Source organism: Prinia subflava, chromosome 3 (genome assembly GCF_021018805.1).
Source record: "Prinia subflava isolate CZ2003 ecotype Zambia chromosome 3, Cam_Psub_1.2, whole genome shotgun sequence".
Classification (NCBI taxonomy): Eukaryota; Metazoa; Chordata; class Aves; order Passeriformes; family Cisticolidae; genus Prinia; species Prinia subflava.
Genome location: NC_086249.1, coordinates 45040999 through 45067671, shown reverse-complemented (window position 1 = coordinate 45067671; position 26673 = coordinate 45040999). Strand labels below are relative to the sequence as shown.

Below are 26673 nucleotides of genomic sequence, written 5' to 3'. Positions count from 1 at the left end.
CCGGTCCGGGCTGCTTCTCGTCCTCGTTCTCCTGCGTGCGGGGCGCTGAGGACCGGCCATGGTGAAGGTGTCGTTCAACTCCGCGTTGGCGCAGAAGGAGGCGGCGAAGAAGGAGGAGGAGAACAGCCAGGTGCTGATCCTGCCGCCGGACGCCAAGGTGAGGGCGGCGGGGGTCCGACCCTTCGGGGCTTTCCCGGCGGCGCCGGGCGCTCCGCTCTGCTCCGCTGCGCTGCGCTCGGCGGGGCTGCCCCGGGAGGGGAGCGCGGCGGGGACGCTGCCGAGCTCTGTGCGCCCCTTGCCCGCGGCGATGGCCCCGGGCGGGCCGGGGAAGGCTGCGCAGCGGTGCGCCCCGCCGCCCCATCGGCTCACGCTTCTAAAATGGCTGACAGGGAACGAGCGTCTCGGCTCCGCTTCTCCCGACTCCGGGGATCTCTGTGGTGGTTCCGTTTTCCTGTTTGTTCGGGTTTTGTTGGGGTTTTGTTTATGGTGGTTTGTTTTTTGGTTTTTGTGGGTTTGTTTTGGGTTTTTTTTTTGTTAGCCGCTGCAGCGCGTGGACCGCGGCCACCTCGGCTTTCAGGGCCGGCTGCGCTCCCGCAGCCCCTGGCTGTGTTGGGCCGGCGGTGGGAGCTGGTTTGTGTGAGAGGGCGGGTCGTGCCTGCGGTTCCCCCCGCCGCGGCCCCCCCCGCCGCCCGCTCCCGGACCCCGGATGCTCCCGGGCAAGGGAGCGCTTGGAGGGGTGAAGTTCGGCCGGGCTTGTGCTGCAGCGTGTTCGCAGAGCTTGGTGGTTGTGTGGTACGGAGAACTTCACCTCGGAACTTGGGCTGCCTTAAATCAAGGAACAAAGAGCTGCCTCCCCCCCCCGCCCCAAAACAGCACCCAAACTCCAGGCGCTGCTGTCGCCTCCCCTCTGCAAACAGCAACACCAGTGGCTCTTAAAGTTTTTGAAGTGCAAAACTACCTGGAATACAAAGGGGTTTGGTTGCAATTTCTATGCTCCCGTAATCAAAACCCGTTTTTAATTCGGAGTGTAGTCTAATTTGCTCTAAGCTCTTTCAAAAGGGAGTGAAAACTTGAAAAATGGCCAGTTGCACATAAACAGTGTCTTGCTGTTTTCGTTTGCTTTCACAATCTCTTGTGCGTCAGGCCTCTGAATTACCAGATTGGCTCTTCAAAATTGATAGTGTTTATTAATTTCCTAAATCTTTGTCATGAATTTCTGCCTAGGAGGACAGTATCTGTTCGGTTTGTAGCGTGAAGTTGTGTCCTGGTGCAGGTTTTGCTTGATTTTGATGGGTCCAGGTTCTTCACCTGCAGAATCCACTGTCATTTCACAGCAGAAGGTGCTTCTGGTGACATCTCCTGATACACTAAGTGGTTAAATTTCACACTTCTACTGAGCATACTGCGCTTTCAGATGAAACTCTGACCAGACTATTTAGGTCTCTAGAACAGTGCACCACAACAGATGAGACGGTATTGTTACTCAGATTGCCTGCAATTATGGGAAATCCATTAGGTGCTCCGTGTTCCTAGAGGAGTGCTATTCTCTAGGAAGTAGTGGCTTCCTGGAGCCCAGATTAAGCTGTTGAATTCCTTCCTGACCCCAGGTTTGGTGGTCAGTTTGACGCTGACCAAGCACATAAGCAAGAGATATGCTACATGTTCCAGAAAATGGGGGAGTTTATTACATTGGAATCCAGAGCTGCCTTGGATGATGTTTGTTTCCAGATAGCCTACCAAATTGGGCTTGTTTTTCTGCTGCTAAACAAACAAAATACATCTGGCTAATTGTACACTGGGGAACAAATCCTGCTGACCCTGTCCAGATACTGATGGAAGCATGTCATTTGACTATGATTTCCTTAATGTGGAGCTGTAAATTCTAGCAGCTGAGGATGACATACAAGATCTGCCTTAACTTTGCTTTCCTTGCCTAGAAATGAGACTTGTAAACACTTATTAACCGGGTCAAAAGGCGGTCTGATCTCACAGTAGCTACTTAGAAGTTCTTGCACTGCTGTCAGGGGGTGAACACGCCTGAACGAAGCTTGAAACGCTCCTAAAATAGCTTGCTAGGAGGGGATGCTCAGTACAGATGAAAATTCCAAAAACAACGAGCGCTCTTGAGGGAAGTCTTTGACATTCTCCTTGACACATTTCTATCTTTTGTCTGCAGAACTGCAGACCTGCACCTAACAGTGTGCAGAATTCTCCTGAGTAAGCTTTTTTTGAGTTTTTGTGTTTTAGAGCATCAGTAAAAGCAGATCTGGTACAGTAGCGTTTTCTGTAGTTTTTGTAGAACAGGCTGAGCAATCCATGCAGGATTAACAGTTGTGAAACAAACAATGCCATGTAGCTCTAGAGATGTTGTGATTCTTCAAGTCTGGGAGCTTATTCTCAGATCTTGGGGTTGGGGGGGCAGGTGGATAGGAACTGAGGGTCCTTGTAAAACTTGACACCTTTGAGGCAAGTGCAGGATCCACTCCTTGAACTTTGCCTTCTGGAATACAACTGCATTAGAAACAGATCTTCCCCCGCCCCTCCACAGCTTCAATTGCCTATGCAGCTCTTTGGAGGAAAGGGGACAAAATAAACCACATCTGATAAATGCATTATTCATATCACATCGTTGCTGGAAAACCCTTAGCTTCAAGTGAGGTTTGAAGGCAGTGTGGGAATGTATACTGGAAGAAAAAATTCTGGTAGACTGAAAAAGGTCACCTCTCCAAACCTGCATATATGAGAGATTTCCCTTCTCCTACATTGTTTCTGTAGGAGAATAAATAGATCTGGATCACAAGTGTAAACATGAAAAATATTACAACATTTTATGAAGCTTTCTTTTATGAACAAAGTCCTGGGAGGCATTCTTGACAGAAGTAAAGGGATAACCCTAAGAAGAGAATCAACAGAATTGCACTATCACAATTTTATTACCAAGAATTTAAAAATATTTGAGCTAGAGATGTTAGTAGACTATTTGAGATTAATGAATAAAGCCAAATACTCTGAAATGTGAAGAAAATAAAAGTTGATGGAATGAGCTTTTGGGCTAATTCTTTGACAGTCTTGTTCGGCTGCTTTTTGCAGCAGAGTGCCTTGAAGACTGCTACTCTGCCATTGCAGGATTACTCTTAAATACATAATCTTCCAAGGACTTAGCAAAGAGCATTTGCAGCTAAAATATGCTGATGATACAGCATAGAAATACTCTGGTCTTGCCAAAATTTGCCTGGTAACCCCTGATGCAGATACTAATCGGAAATTAATCAGGGAAGGTAAAACAGGAAGAGGCAAGAAGAGAAGGGGATGTGTCATGGAAACGTCTTAAAAAAAAGGTTATGCAGAAGGCAGTGGTCTTATGCTTTGGAGTATGTTACTTAAAAAGGAGTTGAAAAATCTAGAGTGCTAATCCTGTCTCTGCATAAATCACTGCTTGGTATTATGGCATGTAGTGAAAGTGTCTCCATAATTACTGTAGGCAGCCATTACAACTCTGTTTCTGTTGTCGGGATGGTACTTCTATGCCATAATTCTTGGCCAAAATACAGAATACTTCTAGTGAAGGGTGTTAGGCCACATTTCATTTTCCATTTTGCTCATTGTCTTTACAATAGGATGTTTTATGATCCAGTTTCCCAACAAACAATGTGTGGTATTTTAACATTTCTCCCTGCAATAGATCTTTGGAGAGCCAAAGATGGTTCTGAGCATAGCTGAAATCTTCAGACATTTTATAAAGGCCATTCAGCAGATTAAGCCCTCCAAAAACTCTTGGTGCCCTCTGCAACTGGGGCTATTGCTCCCTTCTGCCAGGTTCAGTGGAAACCTTGAAAAACTATTTCGGGTGCTCAACACGGTGCATCTTTACCACATCCAGCTTTGTGCATGGGAGCTGTGAATTCACACAGATGTGTTGTGGCTGACCATTGGATAACTGCATGTGTGGAGAGTTCAATGTGAAAGTGCAAATGTTTAGAATTTTAAAAGCAGCAGCTTTTTGTATTTATTTCTTTTAAGAGCACTATTGCTCTGACCTTTAAAATTAACCTTTTTTTCACTTCAGCTTAATCTTGCCTAAAGCATGCTAAAATAGACATTTTTAACACAGAGTGAAGGAAATGCTGCTGAGCAACAACTAGTGAGCACTATTTTGCTGTGTAGAAGATGCCTCAGATTTTGTGTAATTGGTGTTAAATGTTTCTGAAATAAAGGCGTTAACTTTACAGGTTTATATATTTATATAAAATTTACTGTATCCACTAACAAATAGTCATTTGCTTATTATTTTGCTGTCAGGAAAGCAGGTTTTCCTACTTTCTGGAACGTCTCTGTAGCTGGGTGGTTTAGGATTGTTTTGTTTGTTTTTCATGTCTTTTTTTTTTCTTACAGGAGTTTCCATATTCCCTTCACAGGCTTTCTCCAGCCAAGTTTCTATAGCCCTTACACCAGATGCCACTGGGGAAAGAGCAGTCTTTGTATTTTCCTCTATTTTCTGTGATGTAACTAGGTCATTAAACCAACCAGCGTCTGCTATCTGTCAAAGCATTGTGGAGATTAAGACATGATTATTTAAAAGAGGACCAGAAGTAAGAAATCCTAACAAAGTGAATTCTCTCCCTCTTCTCCCAGATGTTGCTAAAATTTTAATGAAAATCCACCAAACCATAGGTGAAAACCCTCCAGTTTCAGGCACAAAGAGTACTCAGGATTCATTCCGTTACTTTATTTGATTTTATGGATACCAAAAAATATAAATTAGGATAAATCAAGTCATATTGAACAAAATTTGTGTTGTTAATGAGGGACTTATAATAAAAGAAGCCTTGTGGCTGATGTCTTCCCCTGCATGGTTTTACATTATCAATTTGTGCTACTGGTCAAGTAGTGCAGCTTCCTGAAAATAAGATAACTGCATTTTTGAGACTTTTGGCTCCTAAAGCTATTCCTTAAAGCCTGCCAGCAACTGAGAGAATACTAAAAAACCAAGACCTCTAAAAGCTGGTGAAACTCTTCTGACAATCTCTTGCTATTTTTAAGTGAGTTTAGGGATTTGGAATTACAAAGTTCAAAGTGTGATCTGGAGGAGCTTGTGTCATGCCCCAGCAAGGGACACGAACCTGTGGGACAGAGGAGTTCTGTCAGTGCTCCATATCTCACTTCCTTTTCTGTCTCTCACAACTTCCTGACCTGAATAACAAATAGAAAGGTTTGGTTGAGAAATACCACCATTTCCCAGAAGAATTATATTTAATATTTCAAACAGGATGTATTCTGCCAGACCTTTTTGATAACTGCTTCGTCAGTTGTTTGAATCGTTCACGTTTTTGGCTGACTGAGCAAGAGCTGATGTCTGTACTGTGCAGCTCGTGTGAACTCAGTGCAGGGATGACTAGAAAGACAATATGAATACTTCCTTGCAGTTCTAAATAATTTCTTTTCAGTTTCCCAAACTTTCACTTGGCTGAGACCCCTTGCCCTAAAAATGTATTTGGAGAACTTTTTTTCCCCTTAATATCATCATATGGAAAAGTCTGTAGATGATGCTTTATTTAGTGCAGTATCTAGAAAAACTATCCTGCACTGTAATGCATCTTTACAGTAAATGCCAGAAGTACTTCTCTTACGTTCATCCCTGTCTTTCTGTGCTGAATTTCTTTTTATAAGCTTCAAGGAACTAGTTTAGATATTAACATTGCATAGTAGTATGAAGAACACCACTTAAACAGAGGCTGTTGAAGTAAAAGTTCTGTTTGATGTGAAAGATCAAGTTAAATTAGTTAATTTCTGAAGATGTGGATCAAAATGAAATGCTGAGCTTTCCTGTGAAAATCATTTGAAAGAAAATTTTCTTGGAATCAGCAGTATTTTCAAGGGAAATGGTTTTGACTCATTCCATTCTAATGAATGTTTAATCCAACATGTGAACATCTATTTCAAGAAAAGTTTAATTTCAAAATATAATGTTTATGTAAATATGTTTTTCTTTTGTTAAGTATTTTAATGAAATGTTTGCAGTTGCAAATGTAACCTATGAGTTGTGTTTTTATAGACTGTTTTCTACTTTCAAATTTATTTTCTTTGTAATTTGTGTAGGTTTTTTCCTTTTTTTATCTTTTTCTTATCAGCATTTTAGTAAATGTTGATGCTAGTAGTCTTCTGGAGGGGTATGTAAGAATGGTAAGCATACTCACCTCCAGTAATGTTTTCAGTTAACTGTTCTGCAGTTGTGATTTTTGAATATTTGTCAGCTTTATATGTATTTTCTATCCAGTAGTCAGTAGCTGCAGGCACCAGATAGTTCTTCATAAAAAGAAAATAGTCCTCTCTGTGACTCTCAGGAAATACCTTCAAAAGCAAATACTGCATTTTTAAGTCTTAGTAATTTTAAATATTCTCTATTCTGTACTTGCAAAAACATTATGACATTTATAAAACATAACTACAGCTGGGATAACAAATTATGTGGTTTGTTACTTATTGTACAGATTCTTTTTTTCCTCCTATTTTTTCTCCCCATCTTCCCCTTATGCTATGATTGACAAAGGTTAGCATTATCTGCTTTTAGTCTCCTGATCTGTATGAATAATATAACATTCATTTTCTTACTATTTATGTACTGCTTTTTATCCTCAGTGGAAATTACTTTGAATCTACAGATGAAAAGCATGCTAATTTATAAAATTCAGATATCTGTCCTAATTTTACAGATGTGGTAAACCAAAGGAATGAGATAATTAATAAGATTGAACTCTGCAAAGAAGTCAGAAATGGTTTTGTGGCAGACATCATGTGACCTAGGTAGGGTTTGGGCCACAACTGACATACAGAAAAGCATTAGGTCCTTCCTGAGTGATCCATGTGTCATCTACAAGCAAAGGTCCTCTGTGCAAGGCTGTGTAAAATTCATCATGACAAAATCCCAAAGTCATATTTGCCCAACAGTTATTATAGAGATCCCAGAAAATAATAAATTGGTATCTTGTTTGTCCTTTCTATGTAATGTCAGTGCGTGTGTGTGTGTGTACACAAATATTCTTCTAGATTTTTCTAAAGTTTATTATTAAGTATGCAGTACATATAATTTCATATATATATATACACACACACATAAAAATAAAACCCACAGGCATTTTAAGAGTAGAGTTCCTTGAATGCAAGTCCTTGGTTAATTTGTGGTTGTCTTTTTCCTAGGGTTCTTTGATAGCAGCTTTCTGCTCTTTTGTGGGTAGAATGAGATGGTGGAATGACTGAAAAAAGAGCACGCTGGGGAGATCATAACTGGGAGGGGTCAGTGATCTCTGGGGTGGATCTCACAGAGTTGCTGAATCACTAAGGCCTGTTTATTTATTTATTTGTTTTAAAAGATAAAGCCTACACAGAAATAGAAAACCCTTGCATTTACACATTTGAAAATGCAGCAGCCTTTGCAGGGTATGAGGCCAAACACGACTCTCAGAGGCTGCTGCACAGCACAGTGAGTTATCTTGCCCATGGTTTGCAGTTTTAGGAAGCTCTTGCTGAGGTGTTTGAACACTGGCCAGTTCTGTGATCCTGCAGGGTGTGATGCCACTAGGTGCTGGGCACTGGAGTGTGTGCTCCACTTCAGACTTTGAATAGTCTAATTGCACTGAAGCCCTTCAGTTTGTTACAAGAGTTTTGTCTGTAAAGAGGGCATAATTAAACATCAGCCTTCCAGGGTCAGCTCTCCTGTGCTGATACTTGTAACTGCTACGATTAAATGCTATTCTGTATTTGCATATAGAATGATTTCCACTCAGAGAACTGTGCTTGCTGTACAGCCACTATGCATTCTAATTCACTAATACATGTATTAGCAGAGTGTATGTGTTTGAGGACAGGGCTGCCATTCACACTTGCCTCAACAGGCTAAGGTAATGGGCTGACCAAAATCTCCTGAGTTTCAGAAATAGCAAATGACAAGTCTTACATCAGGAGCAGACTCATCCCAGCCATCAGGATACACAGGGCACCACTTAGCTGGGAAGCTGCTCTGCTTGAAAAAGACCCAGGGCTTCTGGTGGACAGTCAGCTGGACACTAGTCCCTTGCATCACTGAAGGCTGAGCACTCTAATCCAAAAAAAGACAGCAATAAACTGGTGTGAGTCCACCAGGGGCCACCACAACACTCAGAGGTTGCAGGTTGTGCCCTGTGAGGAGTGGCCAAGGGACTGAGGCTTGTTCAACCCAGAGATGAAACTGCTGCAGGGTGCACTTCACAGCAGCCTCCCAGAGCCTGGTGCCATAAATTTAAAAAAGAGAGCTTCTAACTGATAGAAGCAAAATATTTTTCAGTCTTGAGGAGAACTGAATATTGCTGAGGAAATTACCTGGAGAAGCTTTGAAGTGTCAGTCTTAGCGATTTTCAAGCTTTGACTGGTCAAGAGCCCTGAGCAACCTAGACAGGCTTCAGAGTCTGCCCTCTTTTGAAGCAGGACTACAGACCTCACAAGTGGGTTTTGTGATGCTCGATTCTACTTTTGAGAGAAACTGAGACACAGCCTTTGTAACTTGCTTGAGATGACATACCATCTGTGGCTGAACTGGGAATAGAGTTATTAAATTCCGAGGCTCAGTGGTGCATATGTGCATGCTAATGAGATCTCTTGGGTGAAAGAGCCAATGCCACTTGGGAAAATAGCCTTGAGAGAAATCTAGGTTAAATTCACATAGCGTTCCATCATACTGATGTCTGAGAATCAGGCAGTCATAGGAAAAAAGGAATTTCAGATCTAAGAAGTGAGCAGGGTAAGGGAGAAACAGGGCCTGGAACAACCAAGGTCAAAGAGATAATTTAGTATTGATCCATTTTAAGTGGAAAGGGAACCTTCTAAGTTCCTGTTTTCAAACACTCATCTAATTCAGGATAAAGATGAAAGAAATACTTCATTAAAGTTATAGATTGATATAGTGTACTTTCTGTAAGTATGGTAGAATCTAAGTCAGTTGTAAGTCAAAATACGCAGGTGGGTAAAGGGTTTATTTTGGCAATGTTTAAAAATGAAGCATTTTTCAAAACTGGACAGTTTAATGAAATGCCGTGTTTGGTATGCTCTATCTGTACAGGGTGTGGTGATTTTGTCTTCTGAAAGCAAAATGCATTCTCAAGAATGTCCCATATGACTTGTTAGGTTTGAGGGGTTTTGTTTAAAAAATTAATCTCTCTTGCTGGATATCTGTGCAAGCTTTCCACCTGTATGTTTTGGTCTATGACTTGCAAACTTGCACCAGAAAACTTCTCTTCAAATATGTGAGAAAACTAAGCGTGAAATGCAGAACAAATTTCCATCCTTCTAGTTTATGAAAATGTGTAGATAAATTTAGCAACATTAATATATTTTCTAAATAAACCTGATTTCCACCCTAAGCATTCAGACACTCAGAGGCAAGACCTTTTCTAAATGTTGTAGGTTTTGTTGAAGTTTTCATGGCAGGGCGTGGAGAGAATGCAGAAGAATCTCCAAAGCAAGCAAAGGATATGTGGAGCTTTATTACTTGTCTAGCACAGACCCAACACTCTTGGAAGTTTGATTTTTTTTTAATGAAGCAAGTGGTTAGAGTTATTTGTTAATCCTCACCCTGTATAGTATTAGTGTTACAGAATGGCTGGCATTGGAGGTCACCTGGCCCAATGCCCCTGCTCTAGCAGGACCACCTGCAGCTGGTTGCTTGGGACCACCTCCAGTCAGCTTCTGAGTATCTCCAAGGATGGAAGACTCCACAGCTCCCTGGGCAAGCTGTGCTGGTGTTTGGGGTCAGGCAGTAAAAGAAGTGTTTGCTCGTGTTCAGTAGGAGTATGAGATGGTATGAAGATCCTGTGGTGCTAATACCTGTACAGCGAAGTGCCAGGAGGGCGGTCCTTGCCCTGAGTGTTTGCCGTGCAAACGCAGGCCAGGAGGCACAGGAGTGCTGCCTTGTTGATGTGACAGGCCAAAGTCCAGAGCAGTTCTGTGGCCGTAGCCCGGCTCCTCTCCACCAGAGCGTGGTGGTGAATGGTTTATCTTGGGGCAACGGTGAAGGGAGGAAAGGGAAATAAGGTGTGCCCAGCTGCTCTGCGTGTGGCAGATACCGGAGAACTCTGCCTTGGGTGGGGAAAGATACAGGGGGCATAGACATAGGATAAGTGGCCAGAGCAGGAAGTTGGTAGGTCTTGAAACTGGACAAAGAGATCTAGAAATTGGACAAAGAGGAGCAATCTGGGGAAGTCTGGACTTTGAAGAAACAGTCAAATACAGTGTGTGCTTAGTTGTACACTTGCTGTAGACAGCCTGTGACGAGGATATAGCCAAAAATGCAGATGAATCACCTGAAAAAAAGGTCTTTTTCTGGTGTAAAAATACAACTTTCAGGCCATTTAAATACCCTGTCACTTTCTAGTCCATGTAAGACCAAAGCTAACAATGACTCACCATAGTGCTACTCCCAAATTTAACCAGAACAGCAATTTGAATAGTTACAGGCTTTTTCCTTCTTTACCCATCCTATTTAATTGTTGACTGCCAGCAGGTTTTGCAGTCTCTTATCTCAGAAATGAAGGCAGTGTTTAGGTAAATCAGGATTACTCATGTTGGTTAGGAGTTGCTGGATTACTCTACATGACATGCATCTTTTCTTGTCCCTCAATCACATAGTTGTGGATGACCTACTGATTCCTGTCCTTAACATTCACTTTACAGTTGTAATTTTCCTTTACTTCCTGCAAAAAATTTGAACTCTTCATGTTCCAATATGTTTCTGAGTTTTATTTCCTGTTCCCCTACTCTTGCCTGTTTTCCAATTTTTGTTCTCTCTTTGCCTTTCTCTCTCCCAATACATGCAGCTACAGATACCTTCCTACCCGCCTGCACTCATTCCCCTTTTAAGATGATCTTGAGCTGGCTGCTTATACTGATGTTTTTATTCTGTTAAAGTTACAATGTTTGAACAACGAAATGAGTCATTTGACAGACACCTTATGTTTTAATAAAACTCTCCCATTATTTCGTCAAAGATAACATTCAACCAATTAAAACAACCTTGGACTTTGAACTCATAAAGCTCCTGGAATTTAATTCCATCTTCTGATTTCAAAGACCATATACAGATATGAGAAATGCAAGAAGAGGTTAATAGTGCCAACTGCCTAACAGATAATTCTTATTGATTAATCTCCTTTGTTATTCAGGCTTCATGACTACAGCAAACAGCAGCACAGCTAAGGTCGTGTTTTCATGTGGTTCTTTAGGCAGAGAGCCTTTGCTCAGATGGACAAGTCCCTTTCCATTGTGACAGAAGAACTGGCAGTGCTGGCACTGAAGGGTTGCAATGTTCAGATACTGACTGCATATAAACAGCCATAGCTTGTTTTCTGGGCAAGCGAGAAACCTCTGAAGCCTCTATTGTATATAGAATGTTTTTTTCCAACTAGCAAGTTAAGAGATTATTGTACTTAAAATTTAAATTTAATTTTATTAGTAGGCATAAAATTGCTGTTTTAGAGGCAGATCAGTATGATCGCCTTCCAGATTCGCAGCATCTGCCAAGTGAGGAGTCTTGCAAAAGCCTGCCTTAATTTCCCATCTGCAACAAGTAATAAATAGAATACCAGGCTTGGAGCAGTCTTCAGGCAGGAATACCATCGAAGGAATGCAGAGCTCTTTCTAAATTAAGTTCATTTTAAATTGACTTTCTTTTGTGAGGATTTTCTGCAGATGTCACATTTACAAGTCAGAGCAGGCAAGCCTGACCAACAGAATTCAGTTTATGCAACCATTGGCCAGTATTTTATTTAAAGACCTTTTAGTCTCTCTCATTAAAAACACTTCTAGGGAGTCATTAAATTCCCTTCTTCCTGTTCCACTAATTAAAACTGCATTTGGTCAATATTTGCCTTCAGGAAACTTAGTCTGTCCCTCTGTGTTCTGTCCATCCATGTGAGCTAAGTGGCACACAGAGGACCTTGGAGGAAAAATTGTTCTGAACAGCTTCCAGCCAGTTCTACCCACATTACGGTAAACTTTTATATATGTGTTTGTGTATATGTATTAGATGTTATTCTCACATGCATAATTATGGATGTTTTGTGTATTATGCTGTAGACATTTTTAGTAATGTTCGTAATGCTCAGTAATGCTCTGCATCTGGTTTCTCTGTGGATCAGAGACTGTTCATTCTGAAAGACATTTCCCGCTCCCAAAATTATTTTTATTGCTATCATATCTATTTTTAAATTTGGGACATTATCTTTTGCATAGCTGTCCAGCAATCATACAGTATTCTGGACTTCTCACAGCATCTTGTCTGTCATATCTGGTTTAGATAGATGTGTCCTTAATTTCTGCAAAGGAACAAGGTCTGATAATCTTCTCACTCATTTTAATACGAACTAGACATATGCCTTCTAAGTTTATGGACTGCTTTACTTTCATAATGTTAAAGCAATTATATTCCACTATGTACCAAAAGCCACAAGGGGAAAAATCTAAGTAATTACCAAGTCTAATTATACACATTTGTGGCTCAGTATTGGAGCTTCTTAGAATACATTTGTGATATTACCCCAAACATGAATTTGGCCATTCCAAAATTCAGCATTTATTTAAAAAAAAAAAAAAAAAAAAAAGAAAAAAAAAGAAAGAAAGAAAGGGAATAAAAAGGTAGCATTAAAATTGAATTGAAAAGAGCAAGGGAATATAGGGCCACTGGCCATTAATAACTGCTAATGTTTGCAGGTTTATGGGGTTATTCACTTTTTTTTTTTTTTTTTTTTTTAAATTTACTGCAGAACAGCTAATGCTAATTGTCATAAAGATGTTCTTGTGAAGATCTCTCTGTAATTGGGAGGTGTTCTGGTAAATAGTTTGTGCTATCATGTGCCCATCTCAGAAGTGTTTCATGGTTTTAGTAAGAAGGCTTTACATTCACTGCTGTGGTCACCAATGAAGGGACCTGTTCTGAAAACTGCAGTCATCTTGTCACTTCTTTGTGAGAAGACGCTAGATTTTGAATCTTCCCAGTCTCAAATAATAGAATTTAATGCTTGTTTTCTATCTGAAAGGAAAATTGTTACTGCAGGGCTTGAAGCTGTTCAGGTTGGGAAATTCTGAACCATTTAATTTCAACACTGTAGGATTTAGTGTACAAGTGGCAGAGAGATGCTTCTGTTTCATGTCTTATCCATGGGAAATAGGCTAATCAAATGTTTTCTAATTAGAACAATCAGCTCATCAAGGGAAACATGCCAGTTTTGGGCCTGTGTCCAGTTCCTCCTAAGGCATTTTGCATCAGAGATGAATTTTGTGGCACCATCTTAAGGCTGAGGATTCACTAGGGAGTTGAAAATACATGGGGCAAGGATGAAGCAGAGGAGAAGAAAGAAAGGGACCAGGGCAGTAATGATTATTTATTACAGAAGTAGAGAGGCGTATTTTTAGAGGTCTGCCTTCACCTCAAGTACACGATGCTTGCTTTTGTGAGCTACCTCTGGCAGTGGAAAACTGGCCTAGAGAAAAATTAGTCATTGAGGCTGCAGTCTCATGTCGTGCTCTGGCTTCAGAAGTCAGCACTGCTGCTGCAGAACAAAGTGCAGTTGTAACCGTGTGTGGAGAAGCGCTAATTCAGCACTGTCCCTCTTAGTGGGGATCTGCTTTCACTTAATGGGGTTTTTTCAGAACATGAGTCACCTGGAAGGACAGTGAGCATCCATTGCATTTTCTTCTCTTGCAGTGCAGAGGGTCAGATTTATATAGCAAGGGACAAATTATTCTTTTGGCTCAATACAGCCCAAACTAAGCTGTCATGGCAACAATACAAAAGCTTAGAGAGCTTAGCCATGGGTCAGCTACATATATAATTTGGCTTCAGTGAGTTATTTAAAATATTTTAATTTAAGCTGGTTTTAAACTGCTTGATAAAGTACTTAATTTTCAGGCTAAGAAGTCAATTCTTTGTTCTCTTTCAATAGCATAAAATCTTTTCAGTGTTTTCAGTTTCAGGTTCTGCCTGTGCTAAGGTGCTGTGCTTTCATTCATTGTCCTAAGCAGGAGCCTAAACTGGGCTTGAACTCTTGCCCTCAATTTGATGGACTGTTTTTGGTAGGCTGGGGACAAATCAATGATAGGCAACTACAAATACAAAATAGCTTGTGCCACCACAAGGGACACCTTCAGAAATAATAATGATAGCCTTCAGCTGGTGGTAAAGGATAAAAGAGTTGTATTTAACCTGTTGTTTGCATCTGTCATCTCATATACCAAAGCAAAATTATTTAAGGTGCAATACTGATAAACTTGTCCTTCAGGTTTTTCCTAGCCTGGTAAAAGTGTAAAAGTTAGTTTCTTTTTTTCTGTTTATCTTTGTGCCTTGTGGACCATTTATCAGACATTAACCCCCATTTCCAGATAGGTGTTCATATTCTGTATGCCTTCCTCACCATTTTCCAAATGCATGTTTTCTTAGTCTTTCTGGACTTAACAAAAAATGGAAGAGGCAGTCACTCCACTAAGGAATAATTTTGGTTGAAGTTAAAAAGGTGTGGGAGATGAATGCAGCACTAGGAAAAATAAAGATACTCTTTATATTCTTCACTAGAGAATATTTTGATATTGTATCCCAAAGGCAGTTTGCCATGCCTTCTTTTGGCATTAACTTGAAACCGTTTAAGTGACATCTATTACAAAAAGTTTCAATCAGGTGTCCTGTATGCTTTGAAATATCTAGGGAAATAGTTACCTAATGATACAGGGCAACATAAAAATAAAAATCCTTGGTTTACCTGGTTTAGATTTATAATTGAGATGATTTATAGAAGAATCCACAGTGACTCTCAACCTGACCTGAGAGTTAATTAGATTAGCATGGGTATTATGTCCTATTCTCAGTCTTTGCAAAGAGACAGGTTAAAAATCAGGCAGCTAGTAATGCTGTAATTTTTACTCTGAATGACTTAAATAATTGGTGTTCCAAAAGTGCCAAAAAGTTGTTTCTTGTGTTTACATTGTGTCTTTTCAGTCTACAGCAAACGTTATTTTGCTAATTGCACTGTGCCTTGTAATGTATCCCAGAAATGTTGGTTTGAAGGGGCCTCTGGAAGTCATTTGCTGCAGCCTCCCTTTAGAAACAGGATGGTTGCCAAAGCAAGATTAGCCATGGCTTTCTGTAGTTGAGTCCTGAAAACCTCCAAAGATGGAGATTTCACAATGTGATTTACTGCTGTATTTAGCAAGGTAAAATAAAATGTGTGAAATACCTTCAGTTTAACTCTAAATATTTCTGAATCAGATTTTGGCAGCTGTTGCCTGGCAAAGAAGCTGCACTGCCACTTCTGTGTGAAAGGTAATTGCAGTGTACTGTAAAGGTGGGTTTCACATCACTTAATTTTAGCTGCATATGAGTTAGGTACCTACTTTGTTAACCAAGGAATTTCCCTCTATAATCAGTGAGAAGAAGTAAGTCCCTCCAAAATGCTCCTTATCCTTCTCTGGGATGGCTGAGTCATTCCCAGGAAGTGCCACTTTCTCCCACCATTTACAGGGAGGGTTCCCTTTCCATTTGGTGTCAGACTTGCTTCAGCCAGATAAAGGGAATTCCTTCCCAACTGGGCCAAGGCAGCTGGGTACTATACCCACACCTTTGTTCAAGTGGGATATCATCTTAATTAGCAAATGCAGCAAAAAGACCCAACACATCAGGCAGAACATTGGCTAACAACTATTCAGAACAACAAAAGGCTGTCAAAGCCTTCCCAAGAGCTTCAGTCCTGCCTTTCCTCAGTTTTCTGGTTTGGCGGTTTTTTTGTTCATTTGGTCATAATGATTTTGCCCTGGTCGTCATTCTACATTATTGTTTTGTGGTTGCAAAGGGGTAATGAATTTCTTTGTATTTATTTGAATTCAAATGTTTTCCCAGGATTATCCTGGCTTGGAACAGGGTAGCTCAAAGTTGGATTTTTTTTTTTAAATTTTGTTTTCTTTTTTAATTTGTATATGAGTTATGCAAACACTTGGGGGAGGAAAGAGCATTGTAATGTGGCTGATAAAGGGAAGATTTTGCAAGCAGCAGTTTATTGCTTAGGATGCCTGTGGGGACTGCATGGTTATGCAAACCAGTGCCCTGAAGGGGAAACATCCTGTCATTCCTTCAGTGTTACACGAACAGCAGATAGAGGCATGGCAAATGCTGTCTTAGAGCAGAAGGCTTCCTTATAAGCAACTTACAAAGCATCTTTATATTTTTTTCGTTCCCACCCTCACTATTCTGCCAGCCAAGTTGTGGTAAAGACTGTTTCGTTCTGATGGAACAGAACAGGATAGGAAAGGATATATTTTGCTGCTCTTACTACCTTTGATCTTCTGTTGGTTCTGTTGGTATATGCAACTTATATTGTATATACTAAGGTAAAAAAGAATGTGACCTTTCTGAGTTGACTTCCTCGCTCTGCTGTTGTTGCAGGGAGGTTGCCTGAGAATGGGTATTTTTCTGTCTGCAACCTGGGAAGTGGCTCCCTGTGTACTATTAGGTATCTCAGGAAGTTTTGTTATATTCTTCTAAGTCTGCTGGTTTAGTCAGTGATGATGGCATTAAAAGTACAAGTTTTACTAAGCCTCAGCTTAGACTTGTTTTAAATTTTACCAAATAAGGAAAGTTTCTAAACACTTGTGCTAAAGCACGTACAGCCTTTTCTGGTGGCTGCAATGTTTGTATTTGCTGGGCCTGAGGTATCTGCTGTCTTACCTGCCCTGAGAGCAGTGTGCTGAAGGTCCCTGTCTGATGCCTTGCAGGACCCTGAGGATGCTGTGCCTGTTGGACAGAGAAGGGCCTGGTGCTGGTGCATGTGCTTTGGACTGGCCTTTATGCTGGCTGGCGTGTTCCTGGGCGGTGCCTATCTGTACAAATATTTTGCATTCCAGGTAAGGCACATACTCATTTATGAGAGGGCTGTTTTTCTCTGTGGGAAGAAGAGCAACAGACTGTTCTTTTTGTGTTACATTTAGAAGAGGAGGAACAAACTAAACCAAAGAAAGTAAACCATTTCTTCTTTCCAAAACTTTGTGTTTTCTAAAGGCTAGAGTTTTGCCTTCTCTGGAGTTACCTATCAGCAGAGAAGGGCAGAAGTGAAGCTGGCAAATAAAAGAGAGCAACACTTTTGAAAACCTCACTTTGCAGAGGAAAGAGTCTATCTAAATAGGACTTGTGTTTAGGAACCCCAGTGATGTCCCAGATTTTTATCTGCTTTCTTTTCTTTTCTGCAGTGCTAAATACGGGAGGTGAATTAACCCCTTGAAAGCCTCCTTGTTTGATCCCAGGTTTCCTAACACGAGGCACTGTCAGTGTACAGGAAAGGGACTGCTTGTGAAAGCAGCGACTCTCCCCTTCCCTAGCCTCCACATGGATAAGAAAAATGGGCCCTGCAGGGGACTTGGGAAAAGCACAGTCAGTGTGGTTTAAACATGCTCTGTCAAGTCTAATCCACACTGACAAGATTAGACCTCTAACAAAATGTATTTTCAGTCTTTTAACAAATGGCACTGCTGCAAGAGGAGCTCTGTAAAGGCAGCAGTGCCAGGGAAATGGAGCATTTACCTGAAACATGGGAGATGTGAGTTAAATATTGTCTCCCTTGAGGGGAGTTGTCGCTGGGCAGTGCTGGATGTGCTGGGCTGTTGCCCAAGTGGTGCAAGCACACTCTCCTTGCTTCAGAAACTGCTGGAGCTGCAAGATCACAGAGCCAGAAAGGGAGAGGGTAAGCAAAACATGAATCTCTCTAGCACACTGGTTAGTGCACCTAATTAGAAGGTAAAAATTCATGTTCTTGTCCCTGATAGCAGGACTGTTGCTTTTCCCCCATTTTAGTAGCTGCTAATGTGGAAAGCCAAGTGATTAAACTTGAGAAATTCTAGCTGAACTTGCAGTTTGTAGTCTATTTGGCTATCACATTAACCAAATTTACAGGGGAGCAGTAGTGTTGCAAACAATGATGCTTAGGCTTATCCCTGTGGGTGGATTAACGAGCTGAGGAGCTGAAGGCTGGCAGGTTGCATTTCTAATGCACATTTTACCGGTGCTTAGCACTGGGTGCTCCACCTTTCACCTGCCAGTGAGATGAAACTGAAAGTACCATTTAATTCAAACCTGTGCTGCTTGTTTATGAGTCAGATCTTCGTTAAAGGAAACATTCAGCAATTGAGCTGACATTGCACTGAAGACACGTTTTCAGTGTAAAACTTTAAATTGGCATGTGCATATGCAGAGTTCTATATTTCTAAAACTATCTGGAGTGTAAATTTGGTACATAACTTCCTCTGACTCAGAGCTGTATTTTACACTTCACTTGGGTAGCCTGCCATGTGTACTGTGCCAAAAGGACACAAATTAGTTATTTCAATTTCTCTTTCTACCTTCTTGTGTCTTAAAACTGTTCAAAAATTATTTTAGAAACTGACTTTCCAAACTCTTGAAGTCTTGTGAAACTAAACAACTTCACAGAATAATTGAGTTTGGAAGGAAAGTCTTGACGTAATCTAGTCCAACCCTCTGCTGCAAGCAGGACCAAATTTAAAGTTAGACTTGCTTTTTAAAGGTGATTTGGATTACTAGTTTTAAACCTTTTTTTTTACTACCGTTAGATCATAATTTAATAATAGTAGTAATATGTATACATACAGATGTAGGAACGTCACTGTCTTTCTAAAAATATATGGAAGACTGGATTTTAAGAACCTGCTTATGGGATCTTGTTTTCCTTGAATTCAAGGGAAGACTCCCTCTAGGTTGAGTGTAATTGAGGTTTTAGTCATGGTCCTGTTGTAGATAGCAACTAGCTCCTGCTTTGGTGTACGAATCAAATTAAAGGCAAAAAATTTCATTTAGTCTGACAAGTTTTTCCTCTCTTCAGTGCTCTGAGAATATTACTTTTAAACTTATACCTTACTGATCTTTTTGTTGCTGGCTTGTTTACTATTTTTAGCAGGGTGGCGTGTACTTCTGTGGAATAAAGTACATTGAAGATGGCTTAAGTTTACCTGAGGCTGGGGCAGAGGCTCAGAGTGCTCGCTACCACACAATTGAGGAAAATATTCAGATCCTGGAGGAGGAAGATGTTGAATTTATCAGTGTGCCAGTCCCTGAATTTGCTGATAGCGATCCTGCTGATATTGTCCACGACTTCCACCGGGTAAGAAATGTGTCTGAAGAAGTTGAAAGCATGTAAAACTCAAAAAATGTTCCCCCTCAGTCATCCTGATAAATATGCTCCTTATTTATAATGTTGGGGGAAAGCAGAGGGGTGGAGGAGGCAGCAGCAATGTTTTGATCAGCAGCAGGCTCTAAGCAGTTATTAACCAGGCATAAAGTACAGCACAATACAGTCATCATCATCAGGGAGTGTGTAAACCACCATTTGCAAATACAGTTCTGTTTTTAGAAAGGGAAAAATCTTGGATCTGTTTGCTCTCCTTAGTTGGAGAAACTAAAGAGAATATTGTTCTTGCTCTGCTGAGTCCACTGGGCCAGAATTTGACTAACTACTGTGGTGCCGAGGGAGATTTGGAAAGGGCTGAGGTAGCTTTGACATCAGCTTGGAGGGGCTGATGGCATCTGATGTCACTGGGTGTGTTCAAGCACTCCCTGAGGTGCTCTCCTAGCATGGCTCAAACCCCCAAAGCAGCAGCAGAAGGAGAAGGACCATGGAAGACAGCTCATTTTCCAGATGCCACAGGAAGCCAAAGTTAATTTCTTAATTTCTTCGTGCACCACAGGCTGCTACCATTCCTAGAGGCACTGAACTAGGGTTTCAAAGCTGTCTTTCCTTTTTTGGAGAAATAACCTTGATTGATAGGAATCATGGTAATAAATTTCTGTTAAGGCAATTGACAGCCCTACAGCTCTCAGTGTTAAGAGCAACTGTAAAACAATTAGAAGCCTTCCTTTTCTGTATCAGCATGGTTGGAGCTGTCTGATGGTGATGAAATGCTGTACAGCTGGTTTTCAGGAAGCTAAATCTCTGTGAACATTTGAAGACTTAAAGCTGAACAGCTTTTTTTAAGCTAGGCTGAAAAAGAATGGGGAAGTGTCCTATTTTTTTATGCAAACTTCAGAGTTTAAAGTGCTATCTATCAAATATTCATAGCCAGATTTGGAGGAAAACATTGCTTGCTCAAGCTATGTAATTTAAATAATATTTCAGAATATATTTAGAGAGCTTCTGTTAAGACTTAGAATGAAGACTCTAAAGAGGGAAAACTAGAAAATGAAAAAAAAAAGCAGCATCTAAGAAGCAAGTAAGAATGATATAATATTAGAAATTTACTTTTTGATTTAATAAGTTAAAGGCTTTGCTCTGAAAGTCAGTGCAAGGGTCATTTGCCATAGGTGCAGCACTTGCTCCATGTAATGAGATTGGCTGCACTGATGATTGCTGTCCTGGCATTATTTGACTGCTGGGCTCCTGGTGCTCAGTACTTTTTATACATACACGGCCTCAGAGCTTTCAGCAACTACAGATAATGTCTTCTTTAGCAAGAACAGGTGCAGTAAAACACAGCTCAGTGAACAGAGCTAGAGGATTCAGCAGGGTAATTCCCTGAGCTTTTTATCAGATGATGGCAAATACCGCAGTTCAGGTACTGTATAAAGATAATAATTCAACTGTGCATAATCATTAACCTTGCAAGTCAGTAGTATTTTTTGAACCTAAAACTACTTTTGTTGCATTATCTATAGCAATTTTTTTTCCTTCTGTGTTTCGTTCTTACAGCAGCATTTCTTCTTTAGACTATAACAAAATATAAAAGCATGAAGATTAGAGCCAGTTTTTTGCCCTGTCATTTCACAATGAAGGCATAACTGAATGCTGTACTTGTTTCCCTAACAGCTCAGGTACAGCTTTGTAGTTTCCTTGCTTAGTCATTTGAGCTCTTCATCGCCTGCTGCCTTGCCCAAATCCCTGTCGAAAATATAAACTCTCATCAAGGCTGCTCTCTGTTTGTGCATTTACTTGCTCTAAGATTGGAGTTTGTTGGACAGGCTTTACAGTGAACAAAAGAATAATCTGAAGAACAGCACAAGGCAATAGCAGTTCAGCAACATCTGTCAGTTTTCTGATCTTCTTGTTATTGTGATTAAAATAAATGTTTTCCCAACAGAGACTCACTGCCTATCTTGACCTTAGCCTGGATAAGTGCTATGTGATTCCTCTGAACACTTCAGTTGTTATGCCACCAAAAAATTTCCTGGAGCTGCTCATCAATATCAAGGTATGATTAAATCACAAGTAATTTGTTCTTAAGATGGGAACAAGTAGAAGTTTTTCTTTTTTTTCCCTTCTGCAGAACTCTGACATTCACACAAGGCACATGATAGCTAGAGGTCTTTGCAAAGAGAGAAGTCTATAACCTACTTAGACAATGATCTACAATCATGAGGAAATCATTAATTAAGAAGAAGGCAAAAAGATCTGGTTTTCTTCAGTGCTGTAAATTTGGCTGACAAAACCGTGCAAATGTGGTGTAGTTGGACTCTTTGATAGCAGTCTGTGTGCTTTTTGATTTATAATGCATTGTGACTAAGGTTTCTATGAAGCCTAGTTTCTATGAAACTATGAAGTTTCTGTGTGCACTGGACTAAGACTGGGTAGCTGGGAGGCATGAAGTAGATAAGACTGGGAAATCCTTTTAGCAGGGGCATTGTTTAAAGCATTGATCCCTGGGATTGACCCTCACTTCGATCCAGGGCCTTGAGGGTGATGCACATGAGATGTGTTGGATCTGCTGTGCACTTTACGTAACGTGTGCTTTCAATTGCAGATTTAAATAGTATTTACCTTGGGTTCTCGCCTTCTGGTTTCTTCACAAAACAGCAAAACAGTCCAGTGGGGAAGAGAGCTGATGAAATGTGTCTAAGATTTGGGGAGAATGTTTTAATATTTTACTGGGCATTTTTAACTTCAGAACAGTTACATCATCTTTGGGTTTGCATCTTTCAAAAAAAGGCTTTGGAATTAGGACTCCAGGAACCATTTTAGCCATTTCTGAGTTTGTATGTATAAGTAAATTTCATGTGAAAAGTTACCACAAGTAAGTCCTTTGCTGCTTTTTTGCTTCCTATTTTGAGCGTGGTTATTTAACCACACTTTCATTTCCTGTACATAAGGATGATGTGGTGTCTGTAAAACTCAGTGACCCCATTTTTTAAACTTTTTCTGTGCTGTTTTCTTTCTATTTTTAGATCACATAAATTTTACTATTAAAATCTGTTAATTTCCTAGTTTGTCATTAGTACTGAATCAAATACGCTTGGTTTACCGGTAAGAGGATAACCAGGCATCACGCATTTAACTGAAAATCTGTGCAAAAGCAAACAGTTTTGATCATTGTCCCCAGCAGTGGGTGCCCTAATTTTATGAGACATCTGTTTAATTCTCATTGTATTAACAAAAAGCTGTGGGCATTTGATGTCACAGAAAATCAGGCTAAACATTTGTAACAGGAATTTGGAAAAATATGCTGCAGATACACGAAGTGGGTAAATACTGTCCTGCAGTCACACTGGTTGCACCAGAAAAAAATATATGAAATTGATGTGCTAGTTTCATTAAAATGAGCTCTGAATACATGCAGAGGGCATTTTATGAAAATGGAGGAGCTCTGGGCTATTCTGGTGTTTATGAAACACCGTAATTTTAGGCTAAAAATCCACATTTCTATATATTGATACAGTTTGCTTCAATGTGCAGACATGAAAGGTCTCCTTTGTTTCTTTGGGAAGCAGAACTGAAACCAAGATCTATTTGCTCATCCACCTTGTTCCCGCTGCTGAGCCAACAGGCTAATTTTAACTGCACAAAGTGCACAGGATGTCTCAAAAATGATATTTGTGGCTATGCTGGATCTCAGCACTGGAATTGCTCCTGCAGCAGCTGGGCAGAGGAGATTTCTGCACTGAGTTTCCTTTCCTCCAGTCCCACCCAGGAAGGATGGAGAAGGCTGGGTCTGGGAGGTCCTGTGGTCAGGAGGACATGAGCCCAGGAGTGTCCTTGCAGGCTGCCCAACAAGTCCTCAGCACTGCTGCTCACCCTGCCAGTGCCCTGCACTACTGCTGTGCTCTGGCACTCCCTTGGGGCTCCCTCCTGAGATTTGAGAGACCAGGAGTTAAGATACAGTAATTTACAGAGATTTAATTACGAAATAATGAGTGGATTGTTTTGGAGAGTGATGTTTGCTAAGCTGTTACTTAAAGAAAAAGAAGTTGCTGTTGTTTTCCTCATAGTATATATTGAAGAAAATATTCATGCAGTCCTTTCTTTCTTTACTAGGAAGAATAGTATTTAATCAGCTTCTCAAAATGTCCCTGGGGCTGAAAAGATGATCTTGTTTACAGCAGAAATTTCAAGTTGTTTATTGTCACTAAAAAATACAGAGATCTTTCACAACAGAAGCTAAATTTGTTTTCACAATAAGTGATCATTTTATTTTTAAAAGCAAGGAATGCCTTCTATACTACTATAAATTAGAAACACGCTTAACAGGATTTCTTAGTATTTTTAAAAGTGGATGATTATTTAATAATGGTGGTATTAGAAAACCAGCTGGCAGCTAAGTTTGTGCATCTCCAGCCATGTACAGTGAGGTGTGCACAGAGCCAGATTCCTCCGTCATTTCATCTGTGGAATAATAATAATAATAATAATAATAATAATAATAATAATAATAATACTGGAGGGTCTAGAGAGGGCTGGGAAGCCTTTATACATCATCATGGGTCTGCCATTTCAGCGTATTGCCTTGAAACACCTGATGACGCACCTTGGCTTTGTAATATCTTTCCACATAGATAATTGTGGGAATCACCATAACAACTTTGCAGGGATAGAAAAGTTATGGTCTTGTCTTGACTTTGGTTTGAGAGCAGTGACCCATGCTGTGAATAAGTTCAAGGCTTCCCAACCCCATGGACTGCACCTGGACTACAGTGCAGCTACTCTGCTTCATCAGCAGGAGTATCTCCATGTAGATCATGTTTCTGCCCACTCCTGCCTGGGAGTTGTTCCCACTGAGGTCTGGTGGGCTGTTACTAATTAAGTGAAAACTTTGGATGATCAGTGCAGAACTGTCATGTGACAGTGGGTACCTCTAGAAAAAACTTGCTGAAGGCTGGTGTTACTGTAGCAGGAGGGCAGTGGGTGTCAGCATCAGTGGAAGTTCTGTGACATTTTTGAATGTAATTGTTACATGTTTCTGTACTGTAGTGAAGTTTGCACATTTAGAATGAAAGTCTGTGGATAATACGTATTTTGAAATAATTTGAAGATATGTTGAAGAAAAACATTGCAAAGTGTTTCATGTGTACTCAGACCATGAAGAGATGGCTTTTGACAGAGCTGTTGTGTTTTTGTTCAACAGGCTGGAACATACTTGCCTCAGTCGTATTTAATTCATGAGCAGATGATTGTTACTGATCGCATTGAAAACGTGGATCAGCTGGGATTCTTTATTTACCGCCTCTGCCGTGGCAAGGAAACCTATAAACTACAGCGCAAAGAAGCCATGAAAGGTAAATGCTCCTCCCGCAGGCATCTGTGTTGGCAGCAGCTTCAGTGGTGCTTGAGTGTGTTCAAAGAAAAGACTCTAATTAAAGCAGGGCTTGTTTACTGCACTGACCGGCCCTATGGGCCTCAGTGAGTCTGATTTTCTTGTGTAGGTGTGGAAACAAGTCATGTCACAGTGCAAAAGTGCTCAAGGCCCCAGTGACCTAGGAGTGACACAATGTCTGTGTGTGTGTGTGCATGGGTGTGTTTTCTGGAGCTCAGGCTTTCACTGATGCTCTTCTTCAATCCTGAACCCTAAACCACCCACCCTACCCCAAACCAGATCTTGAATATAGAAGTTTTAGCCTTGTAGTCCAAGTACACTATTGCAGGTTCTTCTTGTCATTAAAGCCATCTATACATTCTTACATGTCTTTCTGTTTTTGTCAGTGAAATGTGAATAAGAGCTGTCTTCACAGGAAAATTGTAGTGCTTGGTACTTTTTTATGGAAAAATGGTTGAAAAACATTTTTTGGAAGAGTCTTGAAAAGCTATTAAATACTCCCTTAAAATTTGCATTCAGATGTTACTCGAATTTGCTTTTTCGTGGTTTGGTCTTTTTGCTTTCTGGTTGTTTGATTTCTTCTTGTTGTTGTGTAATCTGCATGTGGTGTGCAAGTGCACACCAAAGCAGTTTAATTGCTCCTGTCATATTGTAAGACCTGACTGCTTGGGAGAACAAAGAGAAGAGCTACATTTTATAAAAGCAATTTAGATTGATGTTTGAAAATGAAAAGGTTTTAATAGCAAAATCCAATTAAAAATTCAGTATGTTTATCCTGTAGTAATCAATGGTGAGCATAGGTTGGCAGTGAGCATGTTTGCATACAATTTGGTTAAATTCTGTCTTTCTCTGATTCCAAGATAATGCTACAAATCTGCTCTTTCTTTGTGTATAGCAGTTTATTCTATTTCTGTTCCTTCTCTCACATCTCCACAAGCATTTTTACAGATGCACAGAGAGAGATTGGGAACTGATCTGAATTAAAACTAGCCAGTGGGGGGTTTTGGCAGGTTGGTTTTCACTAAACCAGTACTGGGATTTGGTTCACCACACATTTAGGATCATTCCCTGCTAATAGATTTTCTATGTCTGAATGTGTGCCTGTCTGTGTTTTGTTGGAGGGGAGGGTTGGAAAGGGGTAGTTCTGATTTCTGGTGACATCTTATCATAGCAAATATAAAACTTCTGTCTCTGATGTACCTCAGCCCTTCTTCTCTTGACACTGTGTTGTTCTTTACCAATACAACAGGAATTCAGAAGCGTGAAGCCATCAACTGTCGAAAGATTCGACACTTTGAGAACAAGTTTGCTATGGAAACGCTCATCTGTGAACAGTAATGAGGAATAGTACTGTTACAGGAGACTCAAAAAGTACACTATGACCCCACCCTTTGTATTGTGTGCAGTGATTATTTTTTAAAATCTTCTTTTATGTAAGTAGTGGACAGGGCTTTCTTGCTGAACACCTTCCATATTTCTCATCTCAAGATACATGTAAAATCAATACATTTTAGTTTTCTCCTTATTTTCAGGTGTGGTGTTCTTATATTTGAATAGCAATTGTATAAAGACTTAGTTGCTAGTGCATTTCATGTGAATCTCAAATACTAGAAAGAAGAAGAAGAAGTCTTTGAAATATCCACCAGTTTTTAAATAAGTAAAATTGAAAAAATTTAGTAATGTACAAATGGACTGCAAGAGCTACTTCTAACTGTAATATTAACTGCTATATAGTTAGTTACAGCATATAGACAAACCTGTATTTGACTCCTAACCAAGTGCAATTTGTTTTGTTTTTAAAATATTGTCATATTTACCTTTTTGGGATTGATTTCTGACTTGATGTTTTAAAATGGCAAGTGTTTGCTGTAACAGTCTTTTAGAAAATTAAGAAGTAACTTATGTTACTAACTTGTATATAATCTTATGTATGTGCAATGGAAATAAACCTTATAAACCTGTTTGTCTAAAAGTCTTGTGTTTTCATCTGCTACTACTGGATTATTTTTAAGAAGAGGGGACTACAGTTAAAATTAATGCATTTTACTTGAAGTGCTATTTCTAAAGATAGAATAGATGGCTGATAAA

The 26673-nt window shown here is 40.2% G+C and overlaps 1 protein-coding gene across 1 annotated transcript; it reads left to right on the top strand.

Moving 5' to 3' along the window:
* Window positions 1-16: 16 nt before the first annotated feature.
* ITM2B (integral membrane protein 2B) lies at window positions 17-26557 on the top strand. The gene is made up of 6 exons (XM_063392108.1): window positions 17-157; window positions 16780-16908; window positions 18966-19172; window positions 21142-21252; window positions 24397-24547; window positions 25835-26557. Exons 1-6 carry the CDS (start codon window positions 59-61, stop codon window positions 25921-25923), a joined length of 786 nt encoding a protein of 261 aa, XP_063248178.1. The 5' UTR covers window positions 17-58; the 3' UTR covers window positions 25924-26557.
* The last annotated feature ends 116 nt before the right edge of the window (window positions 26558-26673 follow it).

Excerpts from the sequence above, each read along its gene's own strand:
- ITM2B (XM_063392108.1), top strand. The coding sequence starts at position 59 with ATGGTGAAGGTGTCGTTCAACTCCGCGTTGGCGCAGAAGGAGGCGGCG. Across the intron at positions 21,253-24,396 it reads AGCTGCTCATCAATATCAAG|GCTGGAACATACTTGCCTCA; the intron begins GTATGATTAAAT and ends TTTGTTCAACAG. Across the intron at positions 24,548-25,834 it reads GCGCAAAGAAGCCATGAAAG|GAATTCAGAAGCGTGAAGCC; the intron begins GTAAATGCTCCT and ends CCAATACAACAG.